The sequence below is a fragment of the Carica papaya genome, chromosome 7 (assembly GCF_054855325.1).
Source record: "Carica papaya isolate Zhongbai chromosome 7, ASM5485532v1, whole genome shotgun sequence".
Classification (NCBI taxonomy): Eukaryota; Viridiplantae; Streptophyta; class Magnoliopsida; order Brassicales; family Caricaceae; genus Carica; species Carica papaya.
This window is the reverse complement of record NC_142315.1, coordinates 13,420,895-13,442,011: the sequence shown is the minus strand read 5'-3', so window position 1 is coordinate 13,442,011 and position 21,117 is coordinate 13,420,895. Positions and strand designations below refer to the sequence as shown.

At 36.4% G+C, this 21,117-nt stretch overlaps 1 protein-coding gene across 2 annotated transcripts; it reads left to right on the top strand.

The window, feature by feature from the left end:
• The first annotated feature begins 508 nt into the window (after nucleotides 1-508).
• On the top strand, nucleotides 509-19,388 carry LOC110817662 (uncharacterized). Of its 2 annotated transcripts, none has more exons than XM_088206808.1 (15): nucleotides 509-900; nucleotides 2,463-2,907; nucleotides 2,977-3,244; nucleotides 3,799-4,091; nucleotides 5,582-5,764; nucleotides 6,038-6,793; nucleotides 6,873-6,967; nucleotides 7,044-7,103; nucleotides 7,188-7,276; nucleotides 7,856-8,416; nucleotides 8,687-8,761; nucleotides 8,981-9,051; nucleotides 9,143-9,200; nucleotides 17,857-18,115; nucleotides 18,303-19,388. In XM_088206808.1, exons 2-15 carry the CDS (start codon nucleotides 2,525-2,527, stop codon nucleotides 19,016-19,018), a joined length of 3,867 nt encoding a protein of 1,288 aa, XP_088062934.1. In that variant the 5' UTR covers nucleotides 509-900; nucleotides 2,463-2,524; the 3' UTR covers nucleotides 19,019-19,388. The 2 variants fall into 2 exon arrangements, with proteins under 2 accessions (XP_088062934.1, XP_088062933.1); XM_088206807.1 differs by having other exon boundaries at nucleotides 2,400-2,907.
• Nucleotides 19,389-21,117: the final 1,729 nt, after the last annotated feature.

Below are 21,117 nucleotides of genomic sequence, written 5' to 3'. Positions count from 1 at the left end.
AAATTAAATAAGAATGAAATGTAACTCTTAACAACTTATTTGAATTCGTAATAATTAAAAAATTATATTACAAATCAATAAATTTATTATTGTGCATTTAATTCAAAAATTACTTTATTATTATAAGTAAACTTTAGTAATTTAATGATCTTTTATATTTAAATTTGTTATAAAAAAATATTATTTACATTAGAAACAGAAGTCATAATCATAAGAAAATCAAATAACACTTGTTTGAATTTAAATTCATTTTGTGTTTGAGCAAATTTCATTCAATTCTACTGTATTGATTAAAGGCGACAATTTGTTATTTCAAATAACTTTTTAGTTATAAACCTTTTTTTTCTAGGAAGAATTATATTTTGTTGAGATTATTAAATAACGTTGATATATATTATTTATTTAAAAAAAAAAAAAAAAAATTTCCATTTAGGACGTTATATATAATATATATATATATATATATATATATACATAATAGTATAAAAAGAGTGCTTGGGTCTTAGAACTGAATATCTCGTTAGTAGTTATCTGGTTTATCCACTTCAAACAAAACCATATTTGATATTCCTCACTCGCCAAACCATGAGCTGTTGTTTGAAGCCGGCTCAGCACTTTTTTCTTCTTCCATAAACACCCTTGCTCTACTACCCCTATTTTATTTTTTTACTCTATAAAACATGGGCACAATAGTCTTTTAACAATGGCAAATTCCATTTCCGATCAAAACACTGGGCGCTTCCACCTCCATGGCTTTGTACGAACCTCGGGATTTCGATTTCCACCTCGAAACTCCTTCCAATAATCCAATTTCAACTCCCCTTGCAATCACCAAATTCACTTTCATCTTATATCTCCTTCAAACCGCCTCTCCATTTTTTTCTTGCTCGCGATTCAAAGGTATATCTTTCTCTTCGAATTCAACTTGATTCAAGTTTTAGGGTTTTCTTTTTAAGTTTTTCTTTCTGATATTGCTAATTCAAAAAGGATTCAAGTTTGTTTTTGTAAGCTTCCTGCTGATTCAGTTTCTAGGGTTTGCTTTGTTTTTATTTTTTATTTTCTTAATTCTGCCGATTACTTTTATGTTTGATTTTCGGTTGTTTTGTTTATCCAAGTGAGATTAATAAGTGCTGCGGAAATCTACGGGAGAGGGAGTTTTTGTTTAGTTAAAGCACCTGTAGCTCTATACAACTGACCATCCAATTTCATAAAAAGTCAGTGATCATGAATGTAAACAACCTTTAATTGAAGGAATGTAGACAAATGTTGTGTTGAAAAGTCGCTGACTGCAACTTTAGCCTAGAATTAAATGAACTGAGGAAGTGAACTTGGAGGCAGCTGCAATCTTGTCCTTCTAGAAAAAGAAAAAAAAAATCTAAAAGGAGGAAAAATTAAAGTAGCAATGCAGCTTTTATCGATTGACAGTTGGCAAACCGCAATAAATCCGGTATCAATAGAGTATCTTTGGAATTTATGGAATAAAAATTGTCATTTTGTCTTCAAATTAAACTGGTTATAGTTTTCTTTAATAGGCTCCTTGTTTTTGATCGATAACTTCTCTTTGTGTTTGTGACTAGGTAAATTTGAGAATGAGTCAACCACAAATGATGTTTTGGAAATTGGATTACTTCATAGGTTGTTCATATGTTCGAGTCCTAATCTATCCATGTGTGGATTAGTAGAAAAATTTTGTCTCAATGCATAGTTGTTTATATACGTAGTGTTTGGAAAATATTGATAGCAGCTATTCTGAATGCAGTTTTTTTGTGTCTGTCATGTAATTTAGTTATAGTTTGCGTAATATATTCTCCATCTTTTGTAGAGAAAAGAACAAATTCACAACCCTCTAAGAGTGCGCCATCAGGATTCAAATAAACTTACAAACAAGAAACAAGATCTATGAGTGTGACCAGGAATCCTAGAATTAAGGGGGTACATTCAAAATTTCTTAACCCTATGTAAAAGGAAGTTCCACCCTGTTAAAAGCGTTTCACTCTTTCCATATGGATCTCTAACCTTACTCCTACCCTGGTCTACCAGTGCACATTTTAATTTATTCCAAAATGGATCCTACAACTACCCAATTAGGCCCTAACAGATGGCCATTTTTTGAAGCTAATATCATCTCTAATTGAATAATACATACTACAAATGTGGTTGTAAAATATGTTGAAACCATAGTACAGCATTAAGATCACAAGGATTTGCTAGTGGTACGAGGAATTTGTGGAGCTTAGTTAATTGTAGATCTCTGTTTGGTTTAATGCTCAAGCTTTCTGATTTTACTTGTAGTCACAATGAGATTTTAGGCCCTGTTTGTGTTTTTTTGTCTTATTTTCTTGTATTACCATCAAGTAAAAAAATATGAATTCCGATAAATTTAAGCTTTTCATCTGCAGGTGTATTTACTATCAATTATTTTGGAGTTTGAAGTTCACCTTTATGTGTTGTTGTCTGACAAGTTTGTCATGCACCACTGCATTTATTGGGTTTCTAACAAAGCGGATGCACAAGAATTGATTCCATGTCGACATCTAGCAAGTTTGGCATTTCTTCTGGTAGCCCAGATAGGCCTCTATACGCCCCTGGCCAGCGTGGAGCCCACTTAGCTGTTCAGCTAGAAAGATCAGGTAGCTTTCGTGAGAGCGTGGAGAATCCAATCCTTGCTTCTCTTCCAAACATGTCAAGAAATTTCTTCCAGTGCTTGCGGTTTGATCCCAAGGAGGTCGCTGCTCATCACAAATCTAATCGTCAGGTGGAATTCAAACAACATGTGAACATTGCTCTTGGCATTTCGACAGATGATTCTCCAACAGGATCATCAAAAGGCAAGCTGCTGCAATCTCCTAAACCAGAGGAGATCAAAAGAATGAAGAATGGTCTACGTGACAGTGTTGTGAAAGCAAGGTATTTTTTTTGGGTATTTTCTGATTAACATTGGAGTTCAAAATTAGTTATTAACTTTATTTTATACAGGGAGCGTATTAAAATTTTTAACGAGGCCTTGTCTGTATTTAACAAGTTCTTTCCAAGTATTCCATCAAAAAAGAGATCTAGATTGGAAGGTTTTTCCAATGAGCGATCAGGAGCCTTAGTATCAAGTGATCGGTCAGTCTCGGGGCCAGGCCTTAGTAAGATGGGAATTCAGAGTCATGTCATGAATAGTGGATTTGACGTTGAGCAGCCAAAGTCAGAAGAACGGACCAAAAATGTTGTTCCAAACAAACGCACTCGAACTTCTATGGTAGATTTATCTTGTTGCTACTTTCTGTGCTTTCTTGCTCTTTATTAATAAATAATCCTTCATTTTAGTACTCTGTCTGTATATACAATTAAATTCGTTTGTGCAAGTTTATCATTATGTATTGGTTCTTGGACTCAACAATGTCTGACTTTTTTCTTCCGGTTTTTCTTTCTGCTTCATGTTGCTTGTCAATGACCAGAAAATGCCCCCTTTTTTGTTATATTGAAATCCTTATTTCTCTGTTGTTCCTAGTGGTTTCACTCTGTTTGACATGGAAGCTTACTTCTATTAAAATCTGATGGTTTTCTTACTTTTCTCTATTTTTCCTCAGTTGGGTTGGGAGGAGTGGTTGATGATTTTTATTTCAATACTTGCTGCATCTGCTATATGTTTGCTTGAATTAATAGTTATATATGAACAATAGGAGTACATGTTGGTGACATAGTGTTCTATTCTTCATCACATAAAGTTTTGAAATTTGTTTCACTGTACATGCGAATTCCTGCTTCATTATCTCTCGGAAAGAAGCTGATACTTGCATTAAATAAAACTAGATGGATGTACGAAATAATTCTCTTGTCAAGCCGGCTGGTGTTTTGGATAGAGACATTTCAAGGCTAGCAAATAGTGGTGCTGTCCAGGGTGAGGATAGAACTTTATCTGTTGGAGTTGATGGTTGGGAAAAGGCGAAAATGAAGAAAAAACGTTCTGGGATAAAAGCAGATGGTTCCCCAAGTATGGCATCAAGCAAACATGTTGATGGCTACCGGGAATCTAAACAAGGAATGCAGCAAAGACCTGTTAATGATAATCGCTCAAGGTTAAGTAGTGACTCCCATGGATTCAGGTATGAGTTATCAAATATGTATTGTGACTATTTAATATCTTTTTCTTCAATATTTATTAAGGTGCCACTAGACATGTATGTATATTTATATATTTGTTTGCTTATTAGAGTGCTGCGTGAGAAATGTAAGGTACTTTGGCCCCTGCTTGGAACTTTTAACTTCTATTTGCTCTTGAAAAATACTCTAATCGTCTCTCCATCCTCCCTCATCAGCATTATCTTCTTAAAACATCCTACCTCTTTCAGCTTCAAGTCTAATGAATTTTGTATGCAACATACCTTATCAATGTGTTGCTGTCATGATAATAATCGGGCATATATCTTAACAGTAAAAATATTTGCTTCGGCAATCCAATAACTCTTCCTTCATTAGTTGTCTCTGATCAAATGAAAAGAAAAAATCCTACATATTCTCCCATATGAAATACGCTGCCTGCCGAGTTCACAAACTTGGTTTCTTGCTTCTGCATTGTACCCTACATTCATGTTGGGCCTTCATTCCTCTGATTTTCTTTCTGTTAATTGGTATTCTTGATATTATAAAATAATTTAAAGGGTATTGTAGAAAAAAAGAGAGGAATAAATTTTTTATTCCACTTTCAGAAAATTATATGCTTTTCTGGAAATATTTTTTGTGGGTAAGATTTAAAGCAAATATGAGATAGGAAGGAGTAGATGTAGAAGTTCCAGCACATGTTTCGCTGTTTACCAAATACGTTGATATTTCAAGCCTTTTAATGAGAGGCCTATAGGATAGAGGACGATTGTCAATGAAAGAGAAAGATATACTCTGCAGTTTCTTGGTCAAATACCTTTTTGTCTCTTCTAATCTGTAACCTGATAGTGGCTTCTTCAAGTGTTTGCTCTTTTGATTCCTGTTTTTGGGGAAAATTTAAATCAAAGGTAACCTTCACTACCATGAGTATTAGGTTTTCCTGATTGCAGTTTCCTTTGTGTTTATACAAATAGATCGGCATTCAATAGATAGATTGTAAAAGTTATGAGTTGCATATCTTTGTGCATTATTGGTTAGATTTTTTAGTTCTTTCATATTTACTCTGTTCTCTATAATTTTTCTCATCTTGCACATTGTCAATGTTATATGGGCTAGCCTTGACGATCATGTTTAGGAAAACTTCTCAGTGAAGAATATTAAAATTCAAGATTCAAGTCATATATGTTTATTTACGCTGCAATGCATAAAACCATACTATTTGAGTTTTTTGACAGTAAAAACTGAATAATTTTAAATTTGTAGTTTCCTTCGAGTATCACACCTGATACGTCAAATTGTATACAAGGGCTTTTTCCTGTGAGCGTGAAGTAAACTCTTCTTGAATCAGTAACCAAATTTATGCATTAAGGAGCTTCGCGGTTTTTCATTTGTCTTAAATTCTTTGAATTTAATAACTGAACATCTTTCATAAATTTTTTCTGTGGTTATGTTTCAAAATCTTCTACTATAAGTTGGAAATGTGCACTCAATGTAGGTTTGCAGTTGCTAACGGAACTGTTGGAGTTGGGAAATCAGATGGTATCTTGCAACAGACAGGTTTGACTGTGCGTTCCTCCAACCCTAGGGCAGATATGGACAACAGTTCCCTTCTCAGTGATAAGAGAGATTGTCCTGGTGGTTCAGAAAAGGAAAGAGGTCACCTCAGGGCTGTTAATAAGTATGCATACAATCGAGAAGCACAAACCATATTTGTTATTTAATCTTTGGACATCTTTTTCTCTCAATTTTAGATATTTGTTGTTCTGAAGAATACCTTTCTTGTCTATAATTGAAAAAGAAAAAAGAATACCTTTCACGTTTCCTTTTATAGAGGCTTATTGACAATATTTTGATCAGAATATTTTTAGTGCATCCTTGTTTCCAGCTGTTTTTATAATTTTTATCCAATCATGCATTTCACACGTTGTTTTCTTCACTGTGCATTGATCAGGGCAAATGTTCGTGATGAATTTAATTCTGCTAGTCCTACTTCTAACACAAAACTGAATGCATCTGTTCGGGGTCCAAGATCAGGTTCAGGTGTTGCACCTAAGCTCTCTCCAATTCTCCATAGAGCAACTGCTCCTGGTGATTGGGAGATTTCTAATTGCACAAACAAGCCACCTGCTGCTGGTGGAGTTAGTAACCGCAAGCGTACAGCATCAAATAGATCTTCATCACCACCTGTTGCCCACTGGGCTAGTCAAAGACCACAGAAGATCTCCCGTATTGCTAGAAGAACAAATTTTGTTCCTATAGTTTCAAGTCATGATGAATCTCATTCCGTGGATACTGTATCTGATGCTGCTGGCAATGACCTTGGATTGGGATTTCCAAAACGTTTGGCTGGGAATTCTCCTCAACAAGTTAAACTAAAAGGCGATACCTTCTCTTCAGCAACATTATCTGAAAGTGAAGAGTCTGGAGCTGCTGAAATTAAATCCAAAGATAAAGGTAAAAAGTCTGATGATATAGATGAGAAAGCTGTTCATAACATTCAAAAGATGTCCACTCTGGTTCTTCCATCAAGAAAGAATAAACTGGCTGCTGGGGAAGAGCTTGGAGATGGTGTGCGCAGGCAAGGGAGGACAGGGCGTGGTTTCACCTCCACAAGGTCTCTCATGCCAATGACTGTTGATAAGCTTGGTAATGTTGGAACAGCGAAACAACTTCGTAGCATGAGGCTTGGTTTTGATAAGACAGAAAGGTTAATCATCTTATCCTAGCATTTATCTTCTGTATCACTTCATTGGAAACTCATGTTTTCATCGTATTGTTTTACTCAGCAAGGCAGGTCGTCCTCCAACTAGGAAACTTTCTGACCGCAAGGCTTATACTCGTGTAAAGCATGCAGCAGCAAATGCAACCATGGACTTTCTTGGTAGTTCTTGTTAAATATAACTTTTTTGAAACCCTGGTTGTGGCTTGCCTCTTAAAATTTGGTTCTCTTTTTTCAGTTGGTTCAGCTGATGGGCATGAAGAGCTACTGGCTGCTGTGAGTGCCATCATCAGTGCAGGTAATATTATCACTGGATATCTTGTTATTATTTCGATGACTAAATTTTGCATTTGGTGGATTAATTAAGCTTTCATCATTGCAGCTCATGCCTTTTCCAGCCCATTTTGGAGACGTATGGAACCATATTTTGGCCTCATATCTGATGTAGACATAACATTTTTGAAGCAACAGGTCATCTATTTTGGTTTTCAGTAATATCAGATATTATTATGTTAACCTCTATACTTCACCCATTCCTCTTTCTCCCTCGCTCCCTCTCTCTCTCTTTCTCTCTCTCTCAAGAAAAGTTATTTTGGCCAAGCTTTGTGTGGTGAGAAGGTATGCAACACTTAGATTCTCCAGTATTTATGGATTAAGATTTATCTCAAAAAAATTTTATGGACAATGATTGTGTTTTCCTGGCTGCTAAAACTGTTTAAAGAGATCCTTGATTTTGGCTAAGGAACGGATAGGTCTCTGATGCCTGTGGTAATTATGCTTAATTACCTGAAATTTTACCAAAGAAATTTAGTTTTTTCTTTTTAATAGGAAAGAAGAGGAGAAAAGGAGATAATCAAGGCCAGTTTATTATAGGATATCATATCCATGTCTATTATAGGTCATTAATGCTTGTCTATGAGTTGCTAGACCTGTGTTGATATTCTTGGAATTGAGACAAGGACCAAGTTTATTGATAAATGGAACTATTCCTCCAAAACTTGGTGTGGGATAATTTTCCCTAATACTCTTCATCTTTTACAAAATTTTCAGGGAAGTCCTGAATATACTGCACCAGTGCCAAAGCCTATTCACTCAAATATAGCTGGTTGTGGTAGTGTCCCTAATGGATATGAGCATGAAGCGGACATGGGGCTTGTCACCGAAGAAGGGAGTGGTGAACTGCTTACAGAAGAGTTATTACCCAGCAGAGGAGATCCTAATGCAGTTTCCCTTTATCAGAGATTTCTTGCAGCTTTAATTCCACAGGAAGATTGTAGTTGTGGAAGCGACGATGTCAAATATGATGGTTATGGAACTGGCTTTGAGCTGGATCCAGTAATTGAATCTAATGGTTCAAACCATATAGTTGATTTTGAGTCTGCTAGGCACACCACTTTTAATGGTTATAGGACGACTGGGAGAATGGATGACGAGGAATCTGAAATTGATGAATTAGGAATTCCAAACAAAGGAATTAATTCAAATGGCATGTTTTCAAACCAGGCATTGGTACCTTCAGTAGTTTCTTCAGAACTTCAGTATGACACTATGCAGATAAATGAGAAAATTTTTCTTGAGGCTCAAAGCATTGGAATTTTCTTAGAACCAATGGTATGCTAACCTTTTGGATATCCTTGTGCTGGCCATCTCTCTTTTTATTTTCCTATATTTGCTATCGAGTTTGTTAAATGGTACATGGAGACTTAGAGTCTTCTCTCCTTGTCACTTTCTTTTATTTCTGTTTCTCCTTTTCACATTTTCCCTGTTATCTGAAGAAGAGTTTTGGGGGAAGGTGTAGCTCAGTATGATTCTCTCTGTCCTTGAGATTGTTTCCCCCGATCTGTTGAAATGTTTTGATTTTTTTAATTCCTTTTTCTGCAGTCTGATATAATGCAGACAGAGGATGAAGCAATCAGTGAGGACATCTGTAAACTAGAGGAGAAGTACCATGAACAGGTATTCTGACAGCAAGATGACAGCCTCTTTGAAAACATGAAATCAAAGATTTTCTTTCTTTAGCATGTTAATTTTGATTCCTTAACTCACTTATGGTTCTCATGGAATTTTCTGTAAATTTAATCCATTTCAAGAAAAAGTTGTATTTTTTGCTTTAGGATGAAGTAAATTCTGTTCAGATGGAGTATCCTCTTATGGGTTTGTTTGTTTATTTAACAGGTCTACAAGAAGAATGGCTTAATAAACACTTTATTAGTTCGTGCTTTAGAATTGAAAGATATTCAAGAGAAGTAATGAACCCACTTTAGTTTTTAAAAAAATTAGTACCTGAATCTTTTTTCCCTAGACCATGGTGTTAACATATGCATTCTGTTTCTGTAGGGAGTTTGATCAACGTGCTTATGACAAACTTGTTAGCATGGCTTATGAAAAGTATATGGTAAGTTCCTTATTGTTCAGTTATCCTCTCTCTTTATTAGGATTTCAAATTGATAATTATATGATGCATAAGGAGTCCTATCCCTGATGTGGCATGTGAAATGGGTAAAAGAGTGGATGGAGATAAGGGTTTGGGTATGGGTCTGGGTATGGGTATGGGTATGGATACGGGTATGGGTATGGGTATGGATACGGGTAATATAAACTTTATCCACACGGGCATGGAGCATATTTGTGGCAAAGAATTTTTATGCATATGGTGAAAATAAATATTTAAAATACCCTTAATATATTACATATATTTTTTGGGATAATATTTATGTTTTAAGTTTGGATTTAGATGTTTTTGTTAAATTTTAGGTTTTCCTCTGTTTAACTTGTATTTTAGGTTGTTTAAGGAGAAAATAATTTAGATAATTTATATTTGCTTAATAATTTAATGCTTATAAGTGGGGTGAGACCGGTGATGGGTTTTACTCCCTTATAACCAGTCTTGAGTATGGGAAAGGTTATTATTGGGTTGGTGGGATGGGTGTGGTGGATGGGTTGCCTATACTCATCCAGCTGCTGTCTCGTAGTCATGCACATTATAGCCAAGTACTGTTACCAGAAGTATGCAGGCGTGGTCTCTTTAAGGTATATTTTATGGGGGATTGTTGTGGAAGTAGGTTTGAGAGTGGGTGAGGATAACAAAGAGAGGGACTAGGACAAGTAAACAGAAGACAAAAGTCAGAGAATAACTTGAAGAGATTGTTAACAAAGAGAGGGAATGGAGTTGGTCTCTTTGACTTGTGAGCCATCTCATATGCTTTAAATCCTTTTTGAAGAGATTCTTAACCTTGGATAAGTTGACGGGGAGGGGAAGAATATTTGTAAATAAATAGCTGCTACTTGTGCATTGCTGCGCAAAAGAGATTCATAGTCATGTAATCATATCTTGTTGTGGTGTCCTCTTGCCTTATCATTTGTGGACCTTAGCCTATAGTCTGTTCGGTATCAATTGGGTGATGACTAATTTTATGAAAGATGAGACTAGGGTGTGGAATGGAGCCTTAGGGATAAGAGGTCTTCAAGTCTTATTCCTTTGGCTATAATTTAGGTTATCTGGAAGGAAAGAAATATGAGAGTTTTTGAAAGGACTGAATCTGATTTTGGTAAATTCAAAAGCAGTTGGTTCCAGACTCGAAGGTTTTTTAATTAGGGGTCATTCTCTTTACTCTTGTGAGGATCTTGGGAGCCTTATAGGTTTTATACTTGATATGTAAATTCGTGTGCGGGCTGTATCCCTGTGATGCTTGTGAATAGATGATATTTTTCTCTCCAGAAAAAAATTAGTTACTATAAGGCAATACTTCCATATTTTTGGCTCGTGAGGGAATGGAGTTGTTATAAATTTAGAGCTTTCTCTTCTCTCTAAAAGAAATAAAGAAGGCCAAATTGTGTTCACAGCCATGTTGGAAACAGCCTATGACATATTGAGGAGTCTCAAACCAGAACCCACAACTTTCTATGCTTCAAGCCCGAAAGCAGGTGGTTGGGGGATTCCCACTCTTAAGGCACAAAGGACAGCCATTGACAACAATTTTCCTCCTTGGTAGATATTTGCTATTTGATGATCTGGATTATGGTAAGCATCAACAAAGCCATTTGCCTTGGGCCATTGGTCGTAACTTTAGATTAGGGCTGTTTGAGAATAAGAGGTCAAGTGACAGTTTTTATAGGGTTTATTCCAAAGAATTGAGGGAGGTAGTGGATAGGCTTAAATTCTTGGATTTGCCTTTTGCTTGGGAGCACCTAGACCTGGTTCGACTTAGGGCAAAACCTCTTCTTTCTTGCATTGACTGATTTTCAGTGTTTATAGAGTTCGAAGACTTGGCGTCAGACCTACTTCAAAAGATCCTTTTCCGTGTAACTTCATATCATTACATTTGTGTTTGAATCTATATGGAACCAGAAGGGGCCCTTCACCATTGTTGTCAAGGTGGTGCCACCCATTTACAAAGTATTTATAAGTCAGTTAATAAATCAATGACATTCCCAAATCCTCCCACCTATAGATGTCATGATTCAAAATTAAAGACCCAAGAACATGTTTTCTCCTATCTCTAATTCTGGCCATTTCCCTTTCACACCCTTCAAATGCTCTATTGTTCATCTCTTTCCACACTATCCTAAAGAAGTTAAAAGAAGTAAGATCTAAAAATTTCTTTTTTATGCAAATCTCATCCCAAGCCCATAGGTCATCTTTGGCTATACCCACAATAACCCAGTAAATCTCCAGCAGACCGTATACCATAGTTCAAATGTTATATGCCACCGGACACCAAAGAAGAGTGTAATTGTAAGATTCAGCAGCTTTCTTGCACATATAACAACCATTCTCGTTTTAGAACAAGTAGTTTAAGGTGTGGGGTTTTGGTGAGGGGTGAGAGGAGGATGTTGGATCCTTAGACATTCCCATTTAGCAGATTGAAGATTGTAAGGATGAAGAAAGTGATTGCAAGAGAGGGGAGTCTAAGGAAAAATGAAGAACAGTGAGTTTTAGAGAGGAAAAGAAAGGAGAAGTACTACATTTCTTATTCTCTTCCATTTTTCATTGTAAATTTTGAGATGATGATTAGACTTATCATTCCTGCAGTATGTATCATGCTATCTGAGAAAACAAGAGGAAAAGAACAGAAGAAACAGAATGTGGAAACTGCATGTAATAATAAAAAGATAAGGAATATGAACCACCAAATTTAAAAATTCCAAACCAATAAACCAGGTATCTCCTCTGTTAATACCTCAAGGTTCCCGCTGACACCTGAGGCACTTACTGTCATGACTGGTCCCGACAGAGGCGGGTTTTGAAGGTTACACTTGCTATAAAGTGGTGTGAAAGATTGTTCTTGTAATGAATTTAATCACAGTATAGAAACTGTTATGCTTGGCATAAAGCTAAAATTAAAAAAAGGATTTGACAAAAGGAGATTGGTGAGTTAGACAAAAAAAAAAAAGTTGCATGCTGCCTTTTGAATACTTGGCTCTGCCTTGGAATACAATTCTTGGTGATTTGAAGAAGGCTCTACCATCTGGTCCTGATACACTGCCTTTTGATGCGTGGGGGTCTTGCTATTAGATAAATGAGTAATAGTAAATCTTTATTGGGGATGGAGGTCCAGCTGCACTAGACAACCTTATGAACCAGTTTATGGAAGTGGATTACCAAGGACTGGTATTTGGTTACTGCTTTTTTGAAGTTCAAAGTTTGCAATAGTCATCTATTGAACTTTTTGATGGATTGGTGGTATGACAGTAAATATCTTTAATCTCACAATTGATCAGGAATCAGTAATTGGTAGCTTCTTTTAGGAGAAAAAATATAGTCGAGACAAAAGGCAGCAAGAGCGGGCCACCCAACAAGTACAAAAGCAAGAATATTTGCAGTAAAGGATTGAGGAAAATTGGGAAAAAATATTCGCTTTACTATGAAGAATATACAAGGAATTTATACAGCATGTAGACTTAAGGAGAATGATGAATTTCCTAAATTCATCACCTAAAACATAGAATTCCATTAATTTAGGAAAGACTATTTCAATGTAATCAGGAAAGATACAGATTCATTCTGGTTTTGAAAATATAGATTTTATGTTATTAAGGTTAATATATGGCTGACCAACATTCTTTTCCACATGGATCAACAAAATGTCTAAAAGGTCTGCAAGATCTTCTCCATTTGAAGAGCATGACCTGTGCACAAATTGCACAAATTCTGGAACCAACAATCTCTGGTCATAGAAAAGTTAGATCCAAGACCATAAAAAACTTTTCTATTACACTCTCCAAATGGTTTGGAAAATAGAGTGAGGGGCTAGGGCAATCAACTTCTTCCTCATTGTCAATCTGGATACCATTGCAGGCAAGTAATTCAAAGAAAACCAGAGTCACTCAAATCCAATAAATGCCCATCAAGCTAGTAACTAAATCCCATAACCTTCTCCCCTCTAGGCATCATAGAAGGAGGTGGTTGGGGAATTCATTTTCGCAAAGACAAAGGGGGGATTGACTGACTACACAAATGCCTCTCTTTCTTTACCCATAACCTTTCCCTAGGGTCACTAAGGAAAGGCTATGCATTTCTAGAGGGGTTCTCAAGGAAACATGTCAAGGATAAGATTATCATGAACTAACATCTTAATAGAGAGATTTTGACGAAGAAATTTCCTTTATAGATGAGCTTCCAGACTGAATTCATTACTATTATGTTGTGTAGAGAACATCCCTAACTGGAATCAGAAATTACGTGTATCCTTTACCTCCTAATCATTAAGGTTATGGATGATGGAAATCTGCCACATCCTCTCCCTTCCATCAACTAAAAGCCGATTCCCAACTTTGGTGTCTTTGTGTCTGGCAAGAGAAAATATGTTAGGAAAGTGAGACTTTGCAAGGATGGTTACCACACCACACACATCCCAAGTTTTTTTGTTATGACCATTTATAATGCTTCTCCACAAACTAGTGCCACAGGCATCCTTGGAATACTTGTCATTCACACCCCATCCTATAGTCCATGATGAGTGTGGATAACAATCTTCCATAACCGTTTGGCTTAGGAGCCTATTAGACAAATGTGCCCACGCACCCAACTAGAAATAGGCTGGTTGATAGTCCTCCAATTCACTAAATGGAATCTCCTCTTATCCTCCACATTGCCCAAGTGAAAGTGCCTCTGCAGTTTATCCAATCTATTGGCCACGCTTGAAGACATGAGGAAAGGAGACATAATATATCATCAGATTGGAGATAGTACCATATGTTTGCAACCATTAGGATGGTTTCTTCTCCAACCCGCCAGCCTCTTCTCCATTTTACTGGAGATATCCAAATCTCAAATCCTTTTCTTAGCACTTTTGGAACTAAGAGTCTTTTTCTTTTTTATTAAAAGTATAAATTTTCATTAATTATAAACACCAAAGGGGTGCAAACCTATGTATAGAAATACTCTCAATCGATCATGATATCAATCAAATCTCTGAAGTCTTCCATAGAGTATAATAAGGTTGGTTCATTACAAATTGACCTAGTGTCTGAAACCATGTTGCTAGAATCTTATCAATATCCTCTTCCACCCTATCAAAAGTTCTCCTATTTCTTTCTTTCCATAAAACTCAAAAAATTGCGAATGACATTAGCCCCAATTGTTTTCTCTTCCCAGTGATACCTGTCCAGGCGCAAAATTCATATCTTAAACCACCTGCCATAATCCAACTAAACCCGAGATCCTATATGCAATTGTTCATAAATTATACACTATGGGACATCGAAGTGGGATGTGATCACAGGTCTCTTCCACACTTTACATGAGCAGCACCAAGTTACCATGACCTTCCCTCTTCTCATCAACTTATCTATGGTTAGAATACATCTAAGACATACTTCAAAGTGATCCTGGGAGTTGCATTCACCCTCCAAATTTGCCTGAACGGAACATTGCTATTAGTGGCCTCATCTTTTGTTAAATATCCATTAAAAGGGTCAACTGTGAAGTTCCTTGTTGAGCTAAGGAACCAAACCAATTGATCATATTCTTGTCGACCTCGGGAGGTGTGTGCTTCCCAATGGATTCTGGGAGATGTATTCATCTTCCAAATTTTTCTGAACAGGAAATTGCTATCGGTGACCTCACTTTTTGTTAAATATCTACAAAAAGAGCCAATTGTGAAGTTCCTTGTTGAGCTTACGGAACCAAGTCGGTTGATCGTATTTTTATCGAGAGATACGGAACATAATAAACTCAAGAGTGGTTCATATTCTTTAATTTCCCAATCGTTGAGGTTCCTCAAAACCTCTACAAAACATCTACAAAAAGAGCCAATTGTGAAGTTCCTTGTTGAGCTTACGGAACCAAGTCGGTTGATTGTATTTTTATCGAGAGATACGGAACATAATAAACTCAAGAGTGGTTCATATTCTTTAATTTCCCAATCGTTGAGGTTCCTCAAAACCTCCACATGTCAATTCTTCCTCCTACTTTAGCTCTATAGGTTTCTTTAACCGAAGTATCTTTATATCTAGTTATAGCAAAAATATAAGGAAATGTATCTTTCAACGCTCCGCCTTCAATCGACAAATCCTTCCAGAAACCAATTCTCTTCCCATTCCCGATTCTCCGTTTGATACACTCGGAATTTATCTCTTCCCATGTATAGCTTTTTCCAGAGCACCTTCCAATTTGACCTAGTAATGCCCATTTCTTTCATGACTCTCTGCATCCATTACTCTTGTAGTGCTAGACTGTCTTCGTTACAGATCTCACTCCCTGTCCCCCCTGCTTTAATGGTCTTTTAATCACCTCTTATGTCACCAAGTGGTATTTCCTTTTCTCCTCTGAATCTCCCAATGAAAACTTGTACTGAATTGCTTCCATCTTCTTAGCAATGCTCGTTGGGATTGTTAATAGGGACATGTAGTAGACCAATAGATTGGATAATGTGTCTACAATAAATGTTAGGTGTCCGCTCTTAGAAAGTAGGTTCTTTTTACATCCAGCAGTTTTCGCTCAAATCTTGCCACTACCAGGTCCCATGCTCTCACATCTTTATAATTAGCACAATTGATATTCCTAGATTTTTAATTGGTAATCCTACAACCTTACACCCTAATAACCTTGCCAAATTAGTAATATTATTCGCGATCCCCAATCTCACAAGTCCAGACTTTGAAAGGTTAATGCTAAGGGCAGATACAGCTTGGAAACAAGTTAGAATGCATCTGAGATAACCCAAGGCATTTGATGGGAAAAGCAGTAACCTGGCACCCTAGGTATTTTGCAGTTATTAATGAGGGCCACCTTTCCAATCAGAACAACTTTAGATTTTTCAGGACTAATTCTCAGACCTGACACTGCATGGAAGTAAAGGAGCAGATGTTAAAGGTTGAGAAGGGAACTTGGTACTGGTTTGCAGAACATGCAGGAGTCCTCTGCTAACTGAAGTTGGATTTCTACCTGTTATCCACACTAGGCCATCCAACGTAGCCTCTCTAGCCTCTAGATGATCTGGAAAAAGGGGAGGGATCCTTGTTAATCAGTACTGCGGCAGAGTTTGCAAGGATGCACCATCAAATCCACCAACATGGCTTACTACCGAATCCCATGTGCTGCAATGAGTAAATGAGGAAATTGCTGTCAACATGATCATATGCTTGCTCTGGATTGAACTTATGCAGCACACCACCTTTGCCCTTCTTACTTACTGCACCAACCATTTTGTTAGTCGTTAAGATTGCATCAAGAATTTCTCTACTTGAAAAGGCTAAGTGGGTCTCTCCCGTCACTTTCACCACAACTTTGCTAAGTCTAATTGGAAGGACTTTGTTCAGATGTAGTTAGCAATAATTGGTAACTTAATGGTGCTAGATACAAAGCAATATTGTTGGAATATTAAGTTGATCAGAAATCTTAACAACTAGGGCATGGATGAGATCAAGAGATCCTAGCCCTGCTGGCAGATTTTAGAGTAGGGTTCCATGCAGAATGATGCTCCTCTATCTGAGGATTGTATGTTCTCTGCAAAGCCCTTTTACAAGGACTTGCAATCTTATAATGAGGTGGCTTATCCCCTTAGATCTAGATTTTGAAAAGCAGGTATCCCCCATATTGCTTTCTTTGTTTGGGGATTGTTTGGTGTAGAGTCCTAATATTGGACAACTTGAAGTGGAAATGTGATTCTAAGGTGCTGCCTTTTGGGTATTCTTAAGGAAATAATCCTCCAATAATCTCCTTCTCTGGTGTATTAGAGCCAGAAGGTTCCACATTTCTGTCCTCTCTCAATTTTTCATGGGCTTTGTTGTTTATTTCCCAAAAAAAAAAAAGAAATTTCATGTGCTTTGTTTTGGATGGTGACAGATGAAATATGGACACTGGTTGGCTTCAGGGGTTGTAAATATAGGAAGAGACTTTAAAACTTCTGTTGGCATTTTTTAGGTCATTTGGAAAGAAAGAAATGGGGGCATTGTTAAGGCTTAATGCTTTCCTTTGTTGGATGAGATATTATTGTTCCGAACGTTAAACATTTTGTAGAAATATCACCTGCTCTTAGATGAAGTGCATCATGGTAACCTTATTGATATGTCTTTTTTGATGACTTCTAAAGATTTTTTGTACATGGATGCTACCATCTGTTACCCTTTTTATTACAGTACTCTCTCTAATATATGTACATTAAGCTGGTAACAGGTGTTTGCTCTATACAAAATAAACAAGACCTTGGTCATTCATTCCCTTTGTTTTCATAGCAATAGATGGCATGATTCCTTTCTTTTTGACCCTGAGATCTATGATCTATAGTAGGAACAACGTTACTTAAATTCGTGTGTTTGACATTATTAATTATGATAAATTCCCTAGTTATACTAGTTATCAAGCAAGAAGCTTTCACTTGGGATGTCCTGTGGTTAGGTAAAGAAGGGGAATGGCAGTAGGGGCTATGGCTTGTGTACTAACATCTCATGCTCTCTTTACACGATTTACGTTTAAGATTATCGATTTTAAACTATGAGCTCCTTTTCTTCTTTTTTTTTGTCAAAAAGAAATGTAACTATTACCTTACGTGAAAAATATTAGAATTCTGTTCTTGATGACTGATCAATACTGATATTTTGTTTGATAGGCATGCCGGGGTACTCATGCAACTGGGGGGAAGAGTTCAAGTAACAAATTAGCCAAGCAAGCTGCATTGGCATTTGTTAAACATACATTAGAAAGATGTCATCAATATGAGGATGAAGGCAACAGCTGCTTCAATGATCCTGTATTCAGGGATATGTTTATTTCTGGATGTGCACATCCAGCAGATACTCCTACAGATAATGAATCTACAAAACCATATGCCAAAAACTCTAGCCGTAATTTGAACAGCCGAGTTTCAGGTATTATTTTTTCTGCCTCTTGGATAAAATGCTGGAAACTTCTCTCTGAAAAAAGCTAGAAACTTGCATGTCTTTATGGATTCATGTTGTTTGAGTCCCAAGTGATAAGTGGGATCAAATTTATTTTTGGGTTTTTGTAATCTGCAGAAGTTATATTTTCATCTTCTTATTTGGTCTTTTTCTGCAGCTTCCATGGGTTCACAGCCAAGTCCTCTGACATCACGAATAGGCCAGAATGGGGACAGCTATGCAAATTCATCTGATCTGCTTCCGTCTCTAAATTGCTTGTCTGAACGGTCTATAGATAAGGAAGACATATGGTCAAACAGGGTAAAAAAGAGGGAGTTGCTACTTGATGATGTTGGTGGCATTGCTGGTACTTCTGCAAGTACCTCGGCAGGCATTGGAAATTCCCTATCAAGCAGTACAAAGGGAAAGAGGAGTGAGAGGGACAGAGAGGGAAAAGGACATGGTAGAGAGGTATTACCTAGAAATGGGAATAAGATTGGTCGACCAGCAATCTCCAATGCTAAGGGAGAAAGGAAATCTAAAACAAAGCCCAAGCAGAAGACAACTCAGCTGTCTGTCTCTGTAAATGGCCTTCTTGGCAAAATGTCAGATCAACCAAAATCATCATTATCCAAGTCAAGTGAAATTATCAATAGTAATGCCAAAGAGAAAAATGAGTTCAGCTTGGATGTATTGGATGATTCTGAAGCTATTGATTTATCTGGCCTGCAAATACCTGAAATGGATTGCCTAGGTGGTACCGATGACTTAGGTAGTCAAGCGCAGGATCTAAGTACATGGTTGAACATTGACGAGGATGGGTTACAAGACCATGATTTTATGGGCCTTGAAATTCCAATGGATGATCTTTCAGACTTAAACATGATGGTTTGAAGTTGCTTTCTCTGTACAGTCTTGTTCATTATACTGTTTGACAAACATAAATGCTGTTGTCAAGAAACGACCAGTTACAAGGATGATGATGTGGCCGTCTGCACCACATAGGTTATATAGATTCTTTTGTAGACTCCTTCAAAAGTTGATTTTAAAGTTAAACTTTCGGATGTTTTAGATTTTCTCCTGTATTAAGTTGGTCAATTTGACTGTAAAGATCGTTTGTCTGAGGTACAAGAATGTCTTACAGTTACAGATATATATTTTTAGCAAAGATTGTATCCTGGCTGTAGTTTTACAATTCAGAGAACCATGCCTCTTGTACATATGATTAAAATTCCTAATAAAATAATCTTTTTGTTCAGTATAATTATCTTTTCCGACATAACCTGTATATGTATATATCTTCCTATCTGTTTGGTTCATAATCATCTGGATACTTCTCATTCTGTCCAGGGTCACTATTGCAGCATACTTTATTTATCTTCAAGCCATATAGAACGTAAAGACCACAAATATGAAGATGGTCCTGCCACTTTATTTATCTTTATGCTTCCAGGTGGCTGGCAATGCAATCTACCAAGCTATCTGATGGTAAGAGTTTTGTTTTCATCTTTGTTTATTAAAATTTAACAACTGCAAATTTAAACTCAGTTATGATTGTCTGATGTGAGCTTTTAACAACTCCAAATTCTTCTTCTGTTGAAGGATTCCCCATGCACTGTCTTAAACAATACTTTGATAACTGAGTACTTAATTTTTGGAGATGTCTGAGAGGTACGCTATCAATGATATTGGTCTGTCATGGTTTTTCTTGAACATGTGTATAGATCTGTGCTAGGAATGGAGAGTTGAAGGTGTAATTTTCTAATCTTAGACTAAGTTTGAAGTTTATTTAGTGAATATGGTGTCAAGTTTCTGTTTTGACTCTAATTCTGGCATGGTGGTGAAGAGACTCGTATTTTCATGGTTCATTTTTTGGTTTTGCATAAATTTCCCACTCAGTACCCTCCCTTATGAACCCAAAATGTGTTTGATTTTGTCCTTTTAAGACTGCACTTTACTTAAACACTGAGGAAAACAAGGGAGGTTTGGATTTGTGCTTTCCCTCTGAAGAAAGTTTTGTTTCTGCATTGCCCTAATAATTTGTTTCTTCCCAGGAATATGTGCTCTCCCTAGCTTGAGAGTATTCTAATTTTTCAGATTGAAACATGAATCCCAGCTCTAATCTCCATTGTTTTGGCGAAACAAACACACAGACCCGCCCCATTTGTCTCCAAATAAAAAATTGAACTGTAGGACTGCCGTTATCTTATCCAAGACCTTAGGCTGAAGCATTGCTTAACTCTGTTCCTGTCTTTGTTTAATATGAAACTTTTATATGCAACTGAGTACAGGACTGCATGGCTAAAGCTATATATAATGCTCCTAGCTAGATTTTTCATTGCATTAGTACAGTTTGGAGGCATGCTCTGTCTGGACATTGCAAACTACTTTGTTCTATCTGGTAAAGGACATTTTTTGTCTTCGTTTGACTGATTTTGAAATGCGTGTCTCAGTTTAGGTATACAAATTCCAATGATGATGCCTTGCGGTTAATGGGTTTTCATTTGTTGTTTTTCCAGTTGCTACTATTGTGGCCTTGATATAGAATTCTACCTATATAGGTGTTTGGAGAGGCTATTATGTGGAAGCAACGAGGGGTGATGTAGGCTATCTTTAGTCTAAAATTAATTTAATTGCATAATATTAATTGATTAGTTTGTCTCCTATGAGGAAAATATCATAGTACCTCTGAAGTATTATTCTTTTATTGATTTTACATTAAAGTTTATGTGACACTCCTAAACCTTAAATATTAAAATATTAATATTATACAGTTTTATTTTACAGATTTTCTTAAGTTTGGTATTGTAAAATAATTTATCGTATTTTTACCATTTAGTTTTAATGCTCAAAATATTTTATTCGTAACTTTAATTGTGATTTTATTAAAATAATTATCTAAAATAAAAAACATGTAAAAAATAATAAAATAAAAACATAAATATAAAAAAAAAATTTGGGTTAAACGGAAAAATTGGAAAAGAAAAACCTGC

Bases quoted from the DNA above. Each gene is read 5' to 3' on its own strand.
- LOC110817662 (XM_088206808.1), top strand. From the start codon at position 2,525: ATGTCGACATCTAGCAAGTTTGGCATTTCTTCTGGTAGCCCAGATAGG. The intron at 6,794-6,872 runs GTTAATCATCTT...TGTTTTACTCAG, and splicing joins GGTTTTGATAAGACAGAAAG to CAAGGCAGGTCGTCCTCCAA. The intron at 6,968-7,043 runs GTAGTTCTTGTT...CTCTTTTTTCAG, and splicing joins TGCAACCATGGACTTTCTTG to TTGGTTCAGCTGATGGGCAT.